Genomic DNA, 15,434 nt, shown 5'->3' with positions numbered 1-15,434 from the left:
ATTGTATCACTGCTTTATCATATTAGGCTAATACACTGCGAGAGTGGGTAGAACCTCTCCATGCCCAATCGGATCCACTTCTGTTGGCACTCAACCCATTGGACTCACAGATTGCTAAGCTAATGTTTAGAGAAGTTAGATCGGAGAGTCGGCACGGCACAGACTCAACAGCAACCTCTTGCAAGCAACTAAAATGGCCTCGTCCTTGCTGTTTATAAGAGAAACCAGACTTTAAAAAAGCTTAGATCATCAAGTGTTTTGGATTGGGGGCCTCCCTAAAGGGATATTAAGAGGGGCAGGCCACTCTTAAGAAGAATGCGAGCTTCCTACACTGGGACTAGCGTAAGATCAAAGCCAAGCAAGATGGAGCACAGTGACAGAAAACTGCCATTTCTGTGGGAGGACAGAAGGGAAAGGGTATTGCCTGGGGAAGGGCTCTGTGTGGTGACACCTCAGTTGTGTTCTCCTGACACCAGGAGAGGAGAGGGATCAGCTCCGATAACTAGAAAACCCTGGCTGTCTAATGGACTCTGGTGGCCTCTTTAAGGCAAAGCAGAGGAAGCCAATTCTGTGTATTAAGTGTATTTTGCATTTTTAAAACTTGACGTGCTGTATTGTACTAAATTAAGTGTAATCTCTTAAGGTAAGGTGTCCACAACCTGCTCTGAAACTTACTGTGTTTATCCTATTATAAAGTGTATTCAGGTGCAACACAGAGACTGCTTTTGGTGACACTAATGAAGACAATTCCTCATGCCAGGCTTTATTAGATTCCTCCGCTAAAATCTTAACTTCTCCTTATTTCTTGGCACTTGTATACAAATGGTGTTGCCTCATAGGACAGGCATGAGCTATTCTTTTCTGTAAAATTTTCCTAATCTATAGGCTGTGGTTTTCACTTTTGAAAAAGTATTTTGTCTGGATGTCTTTCAAACTAGCTTCAGATATTATTTAATACTATGTAACTGGGTCCCTTATGGCTCAATATTGCTTATTTTCCTTCTGTAGTGGATGTGAAATTTCCTTTATTTAGTTGGATAAGATACTCTGTAATAATTTCAATGCTAATTAATGGATATTTCATACTGTGCAATGAACAGATAATTTAACATTGTATTTGGAAATGTTTTTTTCTTCCTGTCGCCGCAGTGTGTGGTATTGCATAATGTGGATACGTGTAAAATATAAATTACTTAAAAATAAAAATATGACCGATTGGTATCAGATCTTTTTAGATAGCTAAATAATTTGCTAAGTATGCTTGATAGTAAATATCTTTCTAAAGAGAAGTAATCTATGCTTCTTTCTCACAAATGGAATTTGTGTTGTGAATAAAATCACATTGATCTGCCTTACAATTGCCTCTGTGCTCTAACCGTTTTAATGTGTTTTTTAAGTATATATAAAAATGATGGTTCTGGTATGTAGAAATCCATCAAAAAGCATTTTGTTGGTATTTAATATTAGTGGGATTGTCTTGGGTCATTCTCCCTGTTGAAGTGATAGTGAAATTTTATGATATGAAGTATTTTAGTTTTTTCTCATTAAGGACTATAGTGACTCCACGTTGATTTTTAAACATAATCATCTCTTAGCTTTGATTTTAAACTGTCCCCTGTATGAATTCCTACATAAGAATCAGGCACCTTGACCTGCATGTCCCTGTTAGTTAAATTTTCTAAATTCTGTAGGTAAACCTAGAATTGGTCATTTATGTTTGTGGTTGTCCTTCAAAGAACCTTTCCTTTGGGTCAATAAATCAATGCCAAGGACACCAAGATTTTGCCATCTGAACTATTCATCATAAAAACTACTTGTAGTGCCCTGGGAATTCAACCACTGTCATATAGTTGCTGCATTAAACCACGTAATTTGGCAGAAATGACATGCTTCCAGAATGAAGTACAGAATAAGCTCCAGCTCTGTGGCTTATGTCACATCTTTATAGAAGTAAGAAGGGCCTGACAGACACTAGTGTGGGCTATACTTGATTTTGGTGAAGCACAAGGTCATTCTTGCTCAGGGATAGGCTTCACATGTTCTTTAAAAATACACTTGCAATCCTGGTCGATTCACTCCAACTGTCCTTTTAAAAGTAGGGCTTTTTCCCTCATTAAAATTAATATTTCACCAGAGAGGTCATTGTCATTTTGACTAAGAGAAAAAACCAAATTACTTTTAATAATGAAAAGGGTAGTTGATGACAGAGCAGTGAGTAAAAGCCAGCTTTTAAAATCTTACGCTTTTTTCCTGGTATGACCAGCTGCCCTCCCCCCAGCTTTACAATGCTAGGCATAGCTAGTTGACTTATATAAAAGCATGAATTAAGAGAGCTAATATTTAATTATAAGGCAATTCATATTACAGTGTAAAGTCCTAAATACATAATCACCTTTAGCATAAAACCTATAAACATTAAGCCCATCTACATGCAACCCATTAAAAGTTTAATTGTCACCTTACATATAAATAAGTTGTTCGTCATGGTGCACTGGTAAATTAGTATTCACAGAAAATATCCCCGGTGTCTCAATGCAAATGTTTAATTGACCTTCATGACAAGAATAGTGCTCCACGTGCGTGACACCATTAGCCTGGAAGCCTTTGGGCACTCGGTGGCTGCACAAGAACGGATGCCTCTCACATCTGACTGGTGACTAATGCTGCTATGTCCAGCCTTCTCTCCCCCTTGTGACTTAGCCTGTCCCAGCTCTCTGCGCTCATTCCCCGGCTGTGTTGTGGAAGGAACAACTGTTTCCAAGAAGACATCATTGTCCAATTTTAAAAGAGCACGGTTCCCTTCCAAAACATGTCCCCAAACATGTTGGCTTGGTTCTTCAAGAGCCCGTTTGGTACACCCGTTTTGTGCTCTTTTCATTTTTTACTCTCTTTCAACATTGTCATCACAGTCCTGGGGAAATGGGGACGACACCAGAGTGAAATTTGGGGTCACCAAGTTTGTGTTCTGCTCTCCTTAATTTTCACCGAAGGAACATGAATGAAATTGTATAATAGACTGTCGTAAAATTTGCGCAACCACCTGACAGGGAGCCCTCTTTGGAGTTCTGTGTGTCTAAAGTAGAGAAAAGCATCATTCAGTTTAAACCTTGGGTACATGAGGCCCCGTGCCAAACAAAAGCCTGGGGAATGCGAAGGAGAGCGAGGGTTTTCCACTCAGGCGAAACCACAGCCTGGGTCTCTAAAGGCGGGCACACACGGGGCCATGGAGGCACAGGAAGAAAAAACATTGGAATTTGTCCTCAGGCTTTAGAGCTCATTTTTTTCAAATTTCTTTTTTGTGTCTGTTTTATAACATGCATATCTATTAACATAGAGTAATACATGTATATAAGTTATCAACAGCAGAAGTGTTTTAACTGATAAATGTGCACAATCAAAATTTGGAAACCGCTGGGCATGAATGTAAGGAAATATGTCAACTGAAGACCTTCTGGTATTTGAGAAATGCATTATCATCTGCTAATAAAAGATTTGCAAGAAAGTTCCACCAAACTATTATTTTGCATTAGCTAATCTTTTCTTTGACCTTTTTTATCACTACCTGGAGGTCACATGCAACCTGAAAGTACCAAACAATGAGCTGCTGTGGTGCTCGCCTCGTAGGAGTAGGGTCACATATGACACGGCCAGAAATGGCCCTCCCTTGGCACAGATACAAGTTAATTCATCGGTAACTTCTTTGTGATCCTCAAACCGGTCAAGGAAATTTTATATAGGAAAGAAAGCTTTAAATGTCCCCTTTGCTTTGATAAAATTGCAACAGAAAAAAAATGTGTTGCCCGGAAAAGAAGTAGTTCACATTGTTGTAAATATAAATACAATGTGGGAAGGAATTTACTCCTGCAAAGGCCCAGCACTCCTGAATACGTGAGATGCCAATTAAAATGGCATTGTAGGAGCAACACACTTACTCGCTAGGAATCACGGAAGGTTCCCGTGTGTGTCTGTGGTTTGCCAACTTTCAGAAACACGCATTCAAATCGCAAACGGGCCGGTTTCCGCCGGGGCTGCAGCGGCCGACCTGGCGCTGGAAGGACGCCGGGCGCCTGCCTGCTGGCCCGGAGCAGGCCTCCTTCTAGAAGAAAAGCGAGGGCTTAGCAAGAGAAACCAGAAGAGAAGTGAGAAGAAGACGAAGAAGAGGGCAGAAACAGAAGAAAATAAGGTGCTTTCATATTTTCCGTTGCAACGGTAGCCCCAGTTGACTTAATGGGTATACATCTGAGAAAAAAGGAAAAAAAAAAATCAAGGAAACCCATTGAAAACTATAAAAGAAAATAAAGGTCTGTTTTTGTCTTGAATGTTGAGTTCTGTGTTGTTTGGACTGTTGAGCACAGTGAATCAGATTGATAATGGGACGCTGCCCCTCACCCCTTCCTTTGAAAAGAAAAGGACTCTGTCTGGTGTTAAAATGTTCGGTGATTGGTGGCATTTTGTGGCAGCCTGGCATCAGCCCCTCCCCCTCCCTCATCCCGCTGCTGTGTCGTGCTGTTTCCTATGTGTGCGGGGGGGCTTGCTGGTCCGGGAGGAGCCGCACTCCATCGGCACAGTTGGAAATGTTTGTGTTCCGTCTCATTGTGATTTCTTGTGCAAACGTGCTACCCCGAGATAAATCTATACTCAGTTATCCTTGCATCTGTCAAACCAGGTTCTTTGTAGAATTATGTTGTCCTTTGGTTGAATGCTTTTAGTCCCCCCTTAACGGCAAGAACAGAAAACAAAACACCACCTTTCAGGTTTTATTTACTTAATAGCTATGTTTGTCACTTTTATATTAAATTTTACTTATCCTTAAAGTAAAACTACACTTAAACTTTTTCATCTGGCCCAGTATTCCACAAACTTTTAAGAACTGGGGAGAAAGAAAACTGGGTAAGAATGCTTTTTAAAAATATATATATATGCCCTACAGTTTTAGGTAATGTGGAAGAAGGTTATTTGTAAAATAAAAATTTACTATGTAAAAATACTCTGCCTCCCTTAAATCCTAAAACTATAAACTGAATCCTTTTTTTTTTTCTCCACCTTCTTTTAAGAACGGAAAACTAATAATACATCAGGCCACCCAATGCCTAATCTACCATAATTCGCATCTGCTTGGCCTCCCATTTCTCTCCCACTCTCTGCTCTATGAAATTACATCCAGCTTTAGGCGCAGTCTTACCTTGAGGCTAAAAGAATGACAACTGCTAAATAATTCCTCGGGGTCCTTTCCTGGCCTATGATTTTATGAAATGGAATCGTGCTGTTCAAATGTATCCTTGTTTTTACAACTCCACCTAGGTACCCTGAACGACCTTATAATGCGTGCCTTCCTGGCTTCAAACAATTCTCAGTTAAAATTCCCTAGCCCGTTTCAGTCTTGCTTTTAACCCACAAAGCAGTTCCTCCTCTTTACAGTCCTCCCCACCCACCCATCTCTCCAAACCCCCCAGGTGTTGCAAACATTCAAGGGTGAGCCAACAGAGAATTTAAAAGCTGTTATTTAAAGAGATTTTTGTATTTTTTAGATTATAGTTCTAACGCAGATAGATGATTAGGAAGTTAAAATGCTTGGAACTAGCAATAGCATGTGCTGATGATAATTAGAAGAAGAAAGGAAGAGGGAAGGAACTTTCCAAGGGAAGGACTCAGTAATCATACCGACCAATAGTTGCTAACCTCAGCAGCAGAGCCAAAGATCGAATATGAAACGTAAACGAAGCTACTTTTTAATTGTAAGGGCGATGATCCCTTTAAATTAAGGTACTGTGTTTGTGGGCTTTGGGGGTGGTTTTAGGTACACTCTAAAGAAATTTAAGAATGCTGCATTTTAAGGGAGTCTCACAAATTCATTAACATTTACTGTTAAATACACAGTTGAAATGATTATTAACAAAATTGGCAGTATCAAATTTTTCTTAAGATTGTGGATTCTGGAGCTTGACTACCCAGTTGGAATTGTAGCTCCACCAGTTACTGTAACCTTGACCAAGGTACTTCCCTGCTATGAAACGAAAACCAAGCAGATCTACTCTTAGTTTTCTTGTGAGGATTAAGTGAGATAATGAACATTAAGCATTTACTCTATAGCTTGGCACATACAGATATTAATTAATATTATTACCAATTAGAGAGTCTTTTTGAAGTAAGTCAGAAAGCCTAAAATATTCACAGGGACCACGGTAGAATGAAAAACATTCCGTATTTAATCCTTGGGCCAATACAATTAGTACTCTTCAAATAGGCCTCCGGCTCTCTGTTAAAAGAAACGTGAAACAGCCCTAATGCTATCTACCACCACCGCAAGCAGAATCCAAGTTCACCCTTGGTGATCATTGCTGAGAAAGATTTGACACCAATATTCAGGCAAAGAACAAGGTGGGAGTTTGTTCAAAATGATCGAAGGTCCTTTCCTGAACTAGTCTCTACGATTTTTTTCACAAAAATATTTCATTGGAGTGTTTTCTTCCCAGGTCTTACAAATGCTAAGTAGCTTCTCTCAGTATGTGCCAGATTCTCCTTAATTTGCATATAAACATATTCCCATCTTTCATTTAATTAAAGCATTATTATTGATAATTCATGATCGTTTACTATATTTACAATGTGGCGGGCATTATTGTGGCAGTCACATGAAAGCTAATAATAATCGATGGCACACTATTGGAAGATTTTTATAATCAAATAGATTCCAATGGATGCCATTCCACTTTATGAAGTCTGGAAAAATGTAAAAATCAGTTTATTGCTAAACCAGGAGAGCTCTATTAATCAGTATTTCTATGCTTACCAATATAACGATAAGGAATATTTCTTGATGTTTTATAATAGTAAATTATGTGCAGGATTGTTTCTGTGTTGTGTACCTTTTGTACTCTAATTCTTTAAACTTAATGGACTCAAGATATATATGGTGATTTGCTACTAAGAGCATATTTTGTTAATCAAAGCATCCTATTATTTGATCATTCTAAAACAATTGGCTGCCTGTAGCTAATCTTACCCAGTAAACTAGCGGCTGTGGGTTTGTTGGGAATTTTTTTTTTTTATGTAGTCATTCTTTATCCTGTTTTTTCAGATGATATTTTAGTAGATTTTCAGAGTGTCAAATAACTGTTTATTACACTGGATTCATTTCTCTCTCTTTTTGGACATTGCAGGTGAAAGTAGGGAAGAAAAGTTAGGAGACTCATTGCAAGATTTATACAGGGCACTGGAGCAAGCCAGTCTGTCACTGCTGGGAGAACATCGCATTTCAACCAAGATGGAATACAAGCTATCATTCATAAAGAGGTGCAATGATCCTGTGATGAATGAAAAGCTGCACAGGCTGAGAATTCTCAAGAGCACTTTAAAGGTAAGCTAGGAAATGGGAGGAGAAATTTATTTCAAGGGATTCATTCCCGAATTCACAGGCGATGAGCAGATGCTGTAGATGAAGAAATAGGAAACAGGATGGGGGCGGCTGGGGACGGTACATAAGCAGGAGGAACCTGAAGCTGGGCTGTTCTGACAGCAGAATAAGTGTATTAATAAAGAGGAAATAATCTTAACTTTTCTTAACATCTCAAAGCACTGCCTAAATGTTATGTGACTTAGCTCAGGAGAAAACAGGATGTAATTAATTATTTTTCCCCAAAACTGCATGGCTGCTGTTATTGCTCAGTCTTTCGTTTTCCTAAGACAAGTGCGCCATGTAGTGTAAGTAATACAGTCATCAGAAGGACACAGCATGCGTGCAGAATGCAGTAGTGGGTGCTAAAAGGGTTTGCAATATTTTGGGACTGTTTCCTGAAGCACATTTGAAATGAAGCCACAGTGATTTGTGTTCCATGTAGAAATTTTATAATTGTTCTCTTTACACTATCCGTTCCCAGTGCATATGTTACTTCCCTGTTACACATTTCCACAAGTGCTTACATTGTCTCCCATCTCAGGCCGGGAACAGATTGGGGAGAGGAGGGGAGGGGAGGGGAGGGGAGGGGAGGGGAGGGGAGGGGAGGGGAGGGGAGGGGAGGGGAGGGGAGGGGAGGGGAGGGGAGGGGAGGGGAGGGGAGGGGAGGGGAGGGGAGGGGAGCCGAGAGGCAGGAAGTCCCAGGAGGTAGGACAGTGAGCGCCCTCTGCATGTGTGTCTGGTGGGGAGAGGGCCCGCCATGCAAACTCTCCTGCAAGCACCCACTGCTCCCTTAAAAAATCAAAAACAGAAAAAAGCTATCCTATAGAGCAAAAGGTCAAAGGGCTCCTTTGGAAAATATTTCAGATTCATAGTATGTTGCTGAGGTTTTGTGATTTTGAAACATAGGCATCAAAAAGAGAAAATGCGTTATTTGAAAAAAATGTCCTGTAGCAGGCACTGGAGTTTTCAGAGTAAATCAGCTTTCAGTTGGTATTCATACAAGTACTATTGCAAATCCATGGGACAACCTAATGGCCTTCTGGTAACTAAGAGCAAATTTTTTAAAAGATGTATAATATTTGTGAGGATAATTCTGGTGACCAATCCTGCTCCAAAGATACCTTTACCCTCTCACCTAACAGACCCCCCCCCTTCCATTCAGGTCAAAAAGCCCGGTTAGAGCAGCAGGCGTTAGAGCAGCAGGCGGGCCTTTCCAAGTGGGTCAGGCTCACATATTTTAAAGACCTGGTCCTGTCCCTCTTTCTCTCAACCCCTCAGCCCTATCTTTTATGCTCTGTAGATTCCAAAGCAAAACAAAACAAAAACGTTTTCTTCTAGTGGCAAAGAGCATGTTCCATTAGGTGAGTACTGATGAGTCACTGGGTGTGTGACGCTGTGCTCTACTCTGGGGCAAAGCAAGGTGACAAAAAGCCACTGTAAAGAAATGCCCCTCAGAAGATGGTTTGACTTTGGGTGCTGGGCACACATGCAGTATACGGATTATGTATCATAGAAATGGACACTTGAAACCTACATGGTCTTATTAACCTGTGTCACCCCAATCAATTTAATTTTAAAAAAGAAATGCCCCTCATTGGGAAAAACAAACCATAGAGCTATATATTTTTCAGTGTGGGGAATTAATAGGAAATGGAAACCTCCCATTAGAGGACAACTGCCTAAGCAACCATGGTGTGTGGTTCCTGGAATCGTAACAGGCCCCTCACCAAGCACGGGGTGACTTAAAACATCCTCGGACCCAGTCCTGCTCACTCTGTCTGGCCCCAAGGACCAAAACAACTGCTTAGGCATGTGGCTGTCTTTTCACCTCAAGTCTGGCTAGCCCAGAAGTGTGTCTTCCCACTTTCTTCAGAACATTCCCTAGATTTCTCTGCCCCTTCTTTGGGCCCATAAAAGACAGGGACTGACCACCTAGCAGGAAAGAAAGGACAGTGTAAAAAAAGTTAACTTAAAACAAAATGTGGTACGTGCACTCAATGGCAGTGATAATGCGTTATGGGGGCATCGATGAGGGAGAGAACATTTGTTCCAACTGTTGAAGGGAGGCTTCAAGAAATGAGAGGCATTTGAACTGGATCTTAAAGAACGAGGCAAGTTTCCATAGCAGAGATGAAAAGTGAGAAAAAGTAAACCACAGACAGTGGGCAACACAAGGCGTGCGTGGGGGGTCTCAAAAAGTACGCTAGGATTTTGGTCCAGATAGCTGGGTTTGGATGCAGGAGAGCCATTTCTCATGGGCTTCTTAATTTTTGCCTACTAACTTTGTATTTTAAACTTGAACAGAAGTCTGTCCACATCTTAACTATTGAATCCTTTTACTTTTCAGGCCAGAGAAGGGGAAGTAGCCATTATTGATAAAGTCCTAGACAATCCAGACTTGACATCTAAAGAATTCCAACAGTGGAAGCAGATGTACCTCGATCTTTTCTTGGATATCTGTCAAAACACCACCTCAAATGACCCATTAAGTATTTCTTCTGAAGTAGATGTAATCACTCCCTCTCTAACACACACTCACTCGTACATCGAAACGCACGTGTAAGTGTATTCTGACTTCAGGCCATCTGGTACCTTCTGATACTTTGAACAAGTATATAAGGTAGTTTTTATATCAATGTGTGGACACTTGACAAGCTATACTTCAGTGTTACTAAACTATATGAAACAAACCATATATGGTCATAATACCATTGTCTTTAATGAGCATTTGTATATTTTATATGCAGTTAGTGCTCAGCTTATGTTTACCATGTGCAAAATTAACTGTCTTCAATGATTTAAAATTAACTTTTGGAGACTATTCTGAAGACAGGTGGTCTTCAAGTAGAAAAACACACACAAAATGGCAGTTTTCTATCTAAGGTCATCTTTTCTCCCTTTAAGTTAATTTTATATAAAAAAGACTTCAAAAGTAAATCACTTTTTTTCAGGTGCAGACATCCTTGTGGGTGGGCAAGAATTTCAACCTTTTTTATATTTATTAAAATGTTCTAAGAATTTTCTTAAACATTGCACAAAGTTTAATGCTGTAGTTTTATTTTTGTGAAATGTAGATGCGCCTACAAGAGTTAAGCAAAATAGAAAAGCATCAACATAAGAAAAGTTCAGGTATCTAATATTCGTCTTAATAGTCTATTAACTTGTGAAAGCTGGTTAATGGGAGTACTGTTCCACATCTATGGGGACACTTACTGGTGTATCAGGGCAAAGCTTTGTAAGATGTTTTTGTAACTAAGACCAAAATTGAAGATAGAGCTGCTTTATTTTCTTGGTTTAAATCTTCCTTTATTTTTGTAGTGATGATATGCTGATTGTGTACAGAGGAATTTGAGAGTGGATTTTTTAAAACACACTTAACTCACCCAGAAAGGCAGCTAGCAGATATATATATAAAATTTCAGTCCAAGCTCATGTTTTATAAACTGCAACTCTTAAAAAAACTACAAGGTATAAACTGAAATGAATCAACTTTCCAGTTTCCAGTTTTCCCGCTAGTCCATTAATTAAACTTACGGAATTATACTTCAGGCAGGGAAATAAAAGATGTTTAATTACAGGCTGATGTGTATTATAATAGAGAAAGCAATGTGAAAAAATTACAATGTACCTCTCTCCAGAGGAGCAAGAGGATGACGGCCATTCAGAGATCTTTTACGTTGAATCAAATGAAAGAAACAATTTATAGAGGTTTTTCCCGGCTTCGTGAATTGTTCTGTAAAGTGGATGAAGTCTATGAGAATGTCCTCTTCATATAGTTCCACTTACGAGCATCTCGTTTTGAAAGTGATCACAGCATGACAATGACTGTGCTGCTTTTTAGTGTCTGGCTGCACCACGTCCAAGTCACAATCTGCTGTTTCTTCCGGAGGAAGGGAGCCTCCTTACCGTCCTGTATCCTAAACTCTACTTCTAATCAGCTTTATCCTGTTGCCTGTACAGCGCAGTGAATGTACTTTCATCTCTAAGAGTTCAGATATATCCAGTGAATATTTTTGCTGTAGAGGAGAAAGTAAAAACTCCACAGCGGGGACCTTTTTCTTTGCTTTTGAAACCACCAGTGAATCACTGTCGTTTTGCAGACTTTGCACAACTGTACAGGAAAGTGGCCTTTCTACAGCACATTTTCAGTAATCCTATATTTAGTCAAAATGGATGAGAAACCACGTATTAATGTTTGTATGGAATTTTGGGTCCAGTGTAATATTTTTATCATTTAAAAAAAACCTATTTGTAAAAACATTTATTTACTGCATGGATATTGACGCACATTAAATTTGTGGGATTTTGTATATGTAAGACAAACAAAGAAAAAAACCCCTCTTGTCCTAAAATGAAGTGTGCTTGTTACAGGTATTTAGGCTTGTTGATGTTTCCTAGACCAAATGTGTACATTCACTTAACAATTTCTGTACCTGATGGATGGCTCATGAATACAGTGGCCAGGCTGTGCCCTGTAAACGGCAAGCAGTTGGTGGAAAGACTAGCTGTGTTGCTACCAAGCAGCTTATCTTTTTGTAAAGTCGGCTCTGTTGTTTTCAATGGTAAAAATTAAACTAATGAATTTTCAAAGACCTGTGGCTAGCCTAGCATGAAAGAGACCTTTTAACATTATATATCTGTACATTTTATTGCATTAGTTTCCAATCTAGGAGAGAGGCAGCACTGTAAACTGAAGTCAAATAAATTCATGAATCCTTATAAAGCACCTACTTTGTTCACAGAGTTCTCACCCTATTCCTTTGTGATGCAGTGACGCAGCCGCCACCCTCCTTCCCCCTCCCCAGAGAAGAGTTCGGACTTTGCGGCCCCTTTGGTGGCACAAGCCCCCAGTTCCTGTTCAGTACACAAGCGTCTTCTCTGAGCCCCGCAAAATCAGGCAGGTTTCCCATTTCCCTGACGTTTCACCTACTCCTTCCTTTCTCTGATTCTTAGGGGAAATTGGGGGAGGAGGGCCAGAAAAATAAGTTGCTTTAAAAAAAAAAAAAAATATATATATATATATATATATAACCTACAGCATGTCTGCAGAATGAGCATTTAAGGAAGATGAAAAAAATAAGGTTTTGTTTTTGTCAGATGTTCCACTTAATGGAGGAGCCCGATTCTTATGGGTAAGGGTTGCTGAAATAAAAGTTAAAAGCAATGAGCCGCCTAAATTCAGGGCAAAAGCAGACAAGGGGTAAGTAAGGGTGAAGGACAGAAAAACTTCAGCCAGGTTATTTTCATAAAAAAGAAGAGATGCTTTCTGAGATCTTTTCCCCTCTCAGCGCCATATTTATATTAAACCAGAGCAGAACCATGGTTCTGCACCGTAAAATCCTGTCTCCTTACTTAACCAAGGCGCTTTCCCTTCACTGTTTATTCAGATAATGCCATCTTCTTGGACTATTTATTACAGCCTTCCTAACTAAGGATTGCCTGGGTCTTGTGTGTAACTTATGGTGCATGTTTCTGGCCGTTTGTTTGGCACAAGTGTAATCACTGTTTAGTGCCTTAGGGAAACACTGTGAGGAGGAAAATAGGGCCATATTTTATTTTTAAAAGTCCACCCCTAGCCTGGCATGAGAATTTCTAGAAATCCCCAGCTCGCCTGAGCTGATTCACATGTCGTCCTATTTGACCCCTCCTGTCTCCCCTTCTCAGCTTAAAGGGAAATGCTCCTCTTTGGCCAAACCCTTGTTTCCCTCCTCCAGCTTCCGAAGCCACTCAGTCCCCAGCGTCCCGTCCTTAGGACAGGCCCCCTTGCTGCTAACCCGCTAAGCCCGACACTAAATCGGCGGCCTCTCCCGCCCCGGCGTCCGTCGCCTCGTCCGCGCCCTCGGCCAGCTGCAGCACCGCGCACTGCAGGCCGCTCCAGGCCCAGGGCAGCGCGCAGCCGATGTCCTCCCAGCGGTCGCGGTCCAGGTCGTAGCCCACCACGTTGCAGGTGGGCACCTGGCGCGAGTCCCGCCACTTGACGCCGCCCAGCAGCAGCGCCGTCTCCTCCACCACGGCCAGCCCGTAGCAGAAGCGGTCGTAGGGCAGTGGCCGCAGCCGAGTCCACTGGTCGGTGCCTGGGTCGTAGCGCTCGATCTCCGAGAAGGGCTCGAAGCGCCCCAGAAAGGCGAACACCGCCCCGCGCAGGGCAGCCATGTGGTGCCCGAAGCGCGCTGTGCCCATAGGCGCCCTCTTGCTCCAGGCCCGCTCCCCCGGGCCCAGGGAGTACAGGTCCCTGAGACTGCTCGTGCCTCCTTCACCTGTCCCTGCCTTGCCCCCGGAGATGTACACGACGCCGCGGTCCCCGACGGCCCCCGCGTGGCCGTGCAGGGCCCGCGGCAGCGCTCCGGCCGCAGTCCAGCGGTCGCGGCGCAGGTCGTACATCTCCACCGAGGCCAGCGCCTCGCCGCCCGCGCCCAGGCCCCCGACGGCCAGCAGCCCCTCGCCCACCGCGCCGCACCAGAAGTGGGCCCGCGCTTCCCGCATAGCGGGCACGGCCGTCCACGCGTGGAAGCGCGGGTCATAACGGTGCACTTGGGCCGTGACCGCCCGCGGGCCGTCGGCCGGGGGAGGGGAGGCGCCGCCGGAAGGGCTCTCGCCGCCCAGGACGAACAGGAAGTTCCCCGCGGCGCACACGCTGTGCCCCAGGAGCGGTGCGGGGAGCTTGGTGAGGCTGCGCCAGCGGTGGTTATACACGTCGAAGGCCACCACATCCTGGGTGAGCTCCCACTCCTCGTCCTCCTCCTCTTCCTCCTCCAACTGCTCCTCTTCCCCCTCTGGCTCCACTGCGGCCCCCCTGCCCGCCCCCTGGGGGACCGCGACCTCCTCAGTCACCACCTCCCTTGCCCTGCGCCCCCCCACCAGTAAGATGCGGGTTTGCGGGCTCCGGACGCTGGTCTGCTCGCCCTGCAAGAGCGGCTGGCGCGAGGGCGCCCTGTGGTAAGTGAGGGCCTGGATGATGAGGCCTTTGACGCGAGCCGGCAGCACGAGGCCGGAGCCAGAGTACACGGGCCCCAGCACGTCGGGGGGCACCAGGCCAAAGCGGACGCGCTCCAGGAGCGCGGCGCAGTGGGCCAGGCGTTCGGCCTTGGGCTCCTGTCGCAGCCAGGCCAGCGCCAGGCCCAGCAGCTGGGCCTCCGGCACCCGCGCCACGTCGGGGGCACCCAGGACGGCCCTCAGCGACGCGGGGTTGAGCTCCAGCAGCCCTACGGCGCCGGCTCCGCGAGCCAACAGCTCGCGCAGGTTGCGCGCGATATAGCGCTCGGCTGCGTCCAGCGTGTGCACCAGGCCGAAGCGCGCGGCCACGTTGGCAGCGAAGCAGCAGTTATCCGGAGCCAGCAGGCGCTCCAAGTAGCGGCCGCACAGCCCCAGGGCCTCGGTGACCTGCAGGTAGCTGGCGGCCTCCAGCGTGTCCTCCACGGTGTCCATGGAGAGCGGTAGCCAGGCGGTGTAGATGAAGTCCAGCAGACGCTGCAGGCCCGCCGCCGACGGCACGTGCAGGTGAATCACGCGGGCCCGGGATTCCTGGGTGTGGCTCTTGAACAGGGCCCTGAAGTAGTCGCTGGAGCAGGCGAGGAGAGACCTGTGCGCCGGGAACTCGCTGCCCTCCGTTTCCAATGTGACGTCGCACAGGAAGCCCTCGGCGCGCAGGGCCTGGTAGCCGGTGAGCAGCGCGGCGCCATGAGCTTTGCAGTAAGATAGGAAATAACTCATGATGCCCGGGGCGGGAAGCGGCCAGGCGGGGACTGGGGCCAGCCGGGCGTGGCCGGAGGCATCCTGGGACCCCACGCGCGAGCTTCAGGGGCCCATTTTTTCCTGCTCAGCTTAAAGCCAGGAGCTCCTCCATCGGGGTTCGCAGATCTCCCCGTATCCCTCTTTGAGCCAATTCGGTCGGGGAACTGCTTCCAGAAGCTCCTAGTGGTGGAGGGCACGGAGTCTGGAGTCTTCCAGAGAGTGCAGGGTTTGGTTTCTGCGGCTGCCAGCCCGTTACCCAAAGCCCCCACACCAGCCCAGCTTGGGGAGCCCACACCTGCGCGCCAGG

The 15,434-nt window shown here is 44.5% G+C and overlaps 2 protein-coding genes across 9 annotated transcripts in view; one reads left to right on the top strand and one right to left on the bottom strand.

Moving 5' to 3' along the window:
- The window catches only part of CNKSR2 (connector enhancer of kinase suppressor of Ras 2), a 237,005-nt gene extending 224,872 nt beyond the window's left edge, over positions 1–12,133 (top strand). For 4 of the 8 annotated variants that reach the window (XM_081126811.1, XM_081126810.1, XM_081126809.1 and 1 more), the window contains one exon: positions 27–3,511. In XM_081126811.1, the coding sequence (XP_080982937.1) occupies positions 27–31 (5 nt within the window). In that variant the 3' untranslated portion in view covers positions 32–3,511. Of the gene's footprint in view, positions 1–26; positions 3,512–7,160; positions 7,358–9,743 lie in introns of those variants that run through there. The other 4 variants (XM_081126807.1, XM_081126806.1, XM_081126805.1 and 1 more) reach the window with 2 other exon arrangements.
- A 1,032-nt stretch (positions 12,134–13,165) lies between these two features.
- On the bottom strand, positions 13,166–15,106 carry KLHL34 (kelch like family member 34; the record flags this gene model as incomplete). The annotated part of the gene is made up of 1 exon (XM_081125427.1): positions 13,166–15,106. One exon carries the CDS (start codon positions 15,104–15,106, stop codon positions 13,166–13,168), a length of 1,941 nt encoding a protein of 646 aa, XP_080981553.1.
- Between the last annotated feature and the right edge of the window lie 328 nt (positions 15,107–15,434).

The sequence above is a fragment of the Miniopterus schreibersii genome (genome assembly GCF_964146895.1).
Source record: "Miniopterus schreibersii genome assembly, chromosome: X".
Lineage (NCBI taxonomy): Eukaryota > Metazoa > Chordata > Mammalia > Chiroptera > Miniopteridae > Miniopterus > Miniopterus schreibersii.
This window is presented reverse-complemented; position numbering and strand designations above follow the sequence as displayed.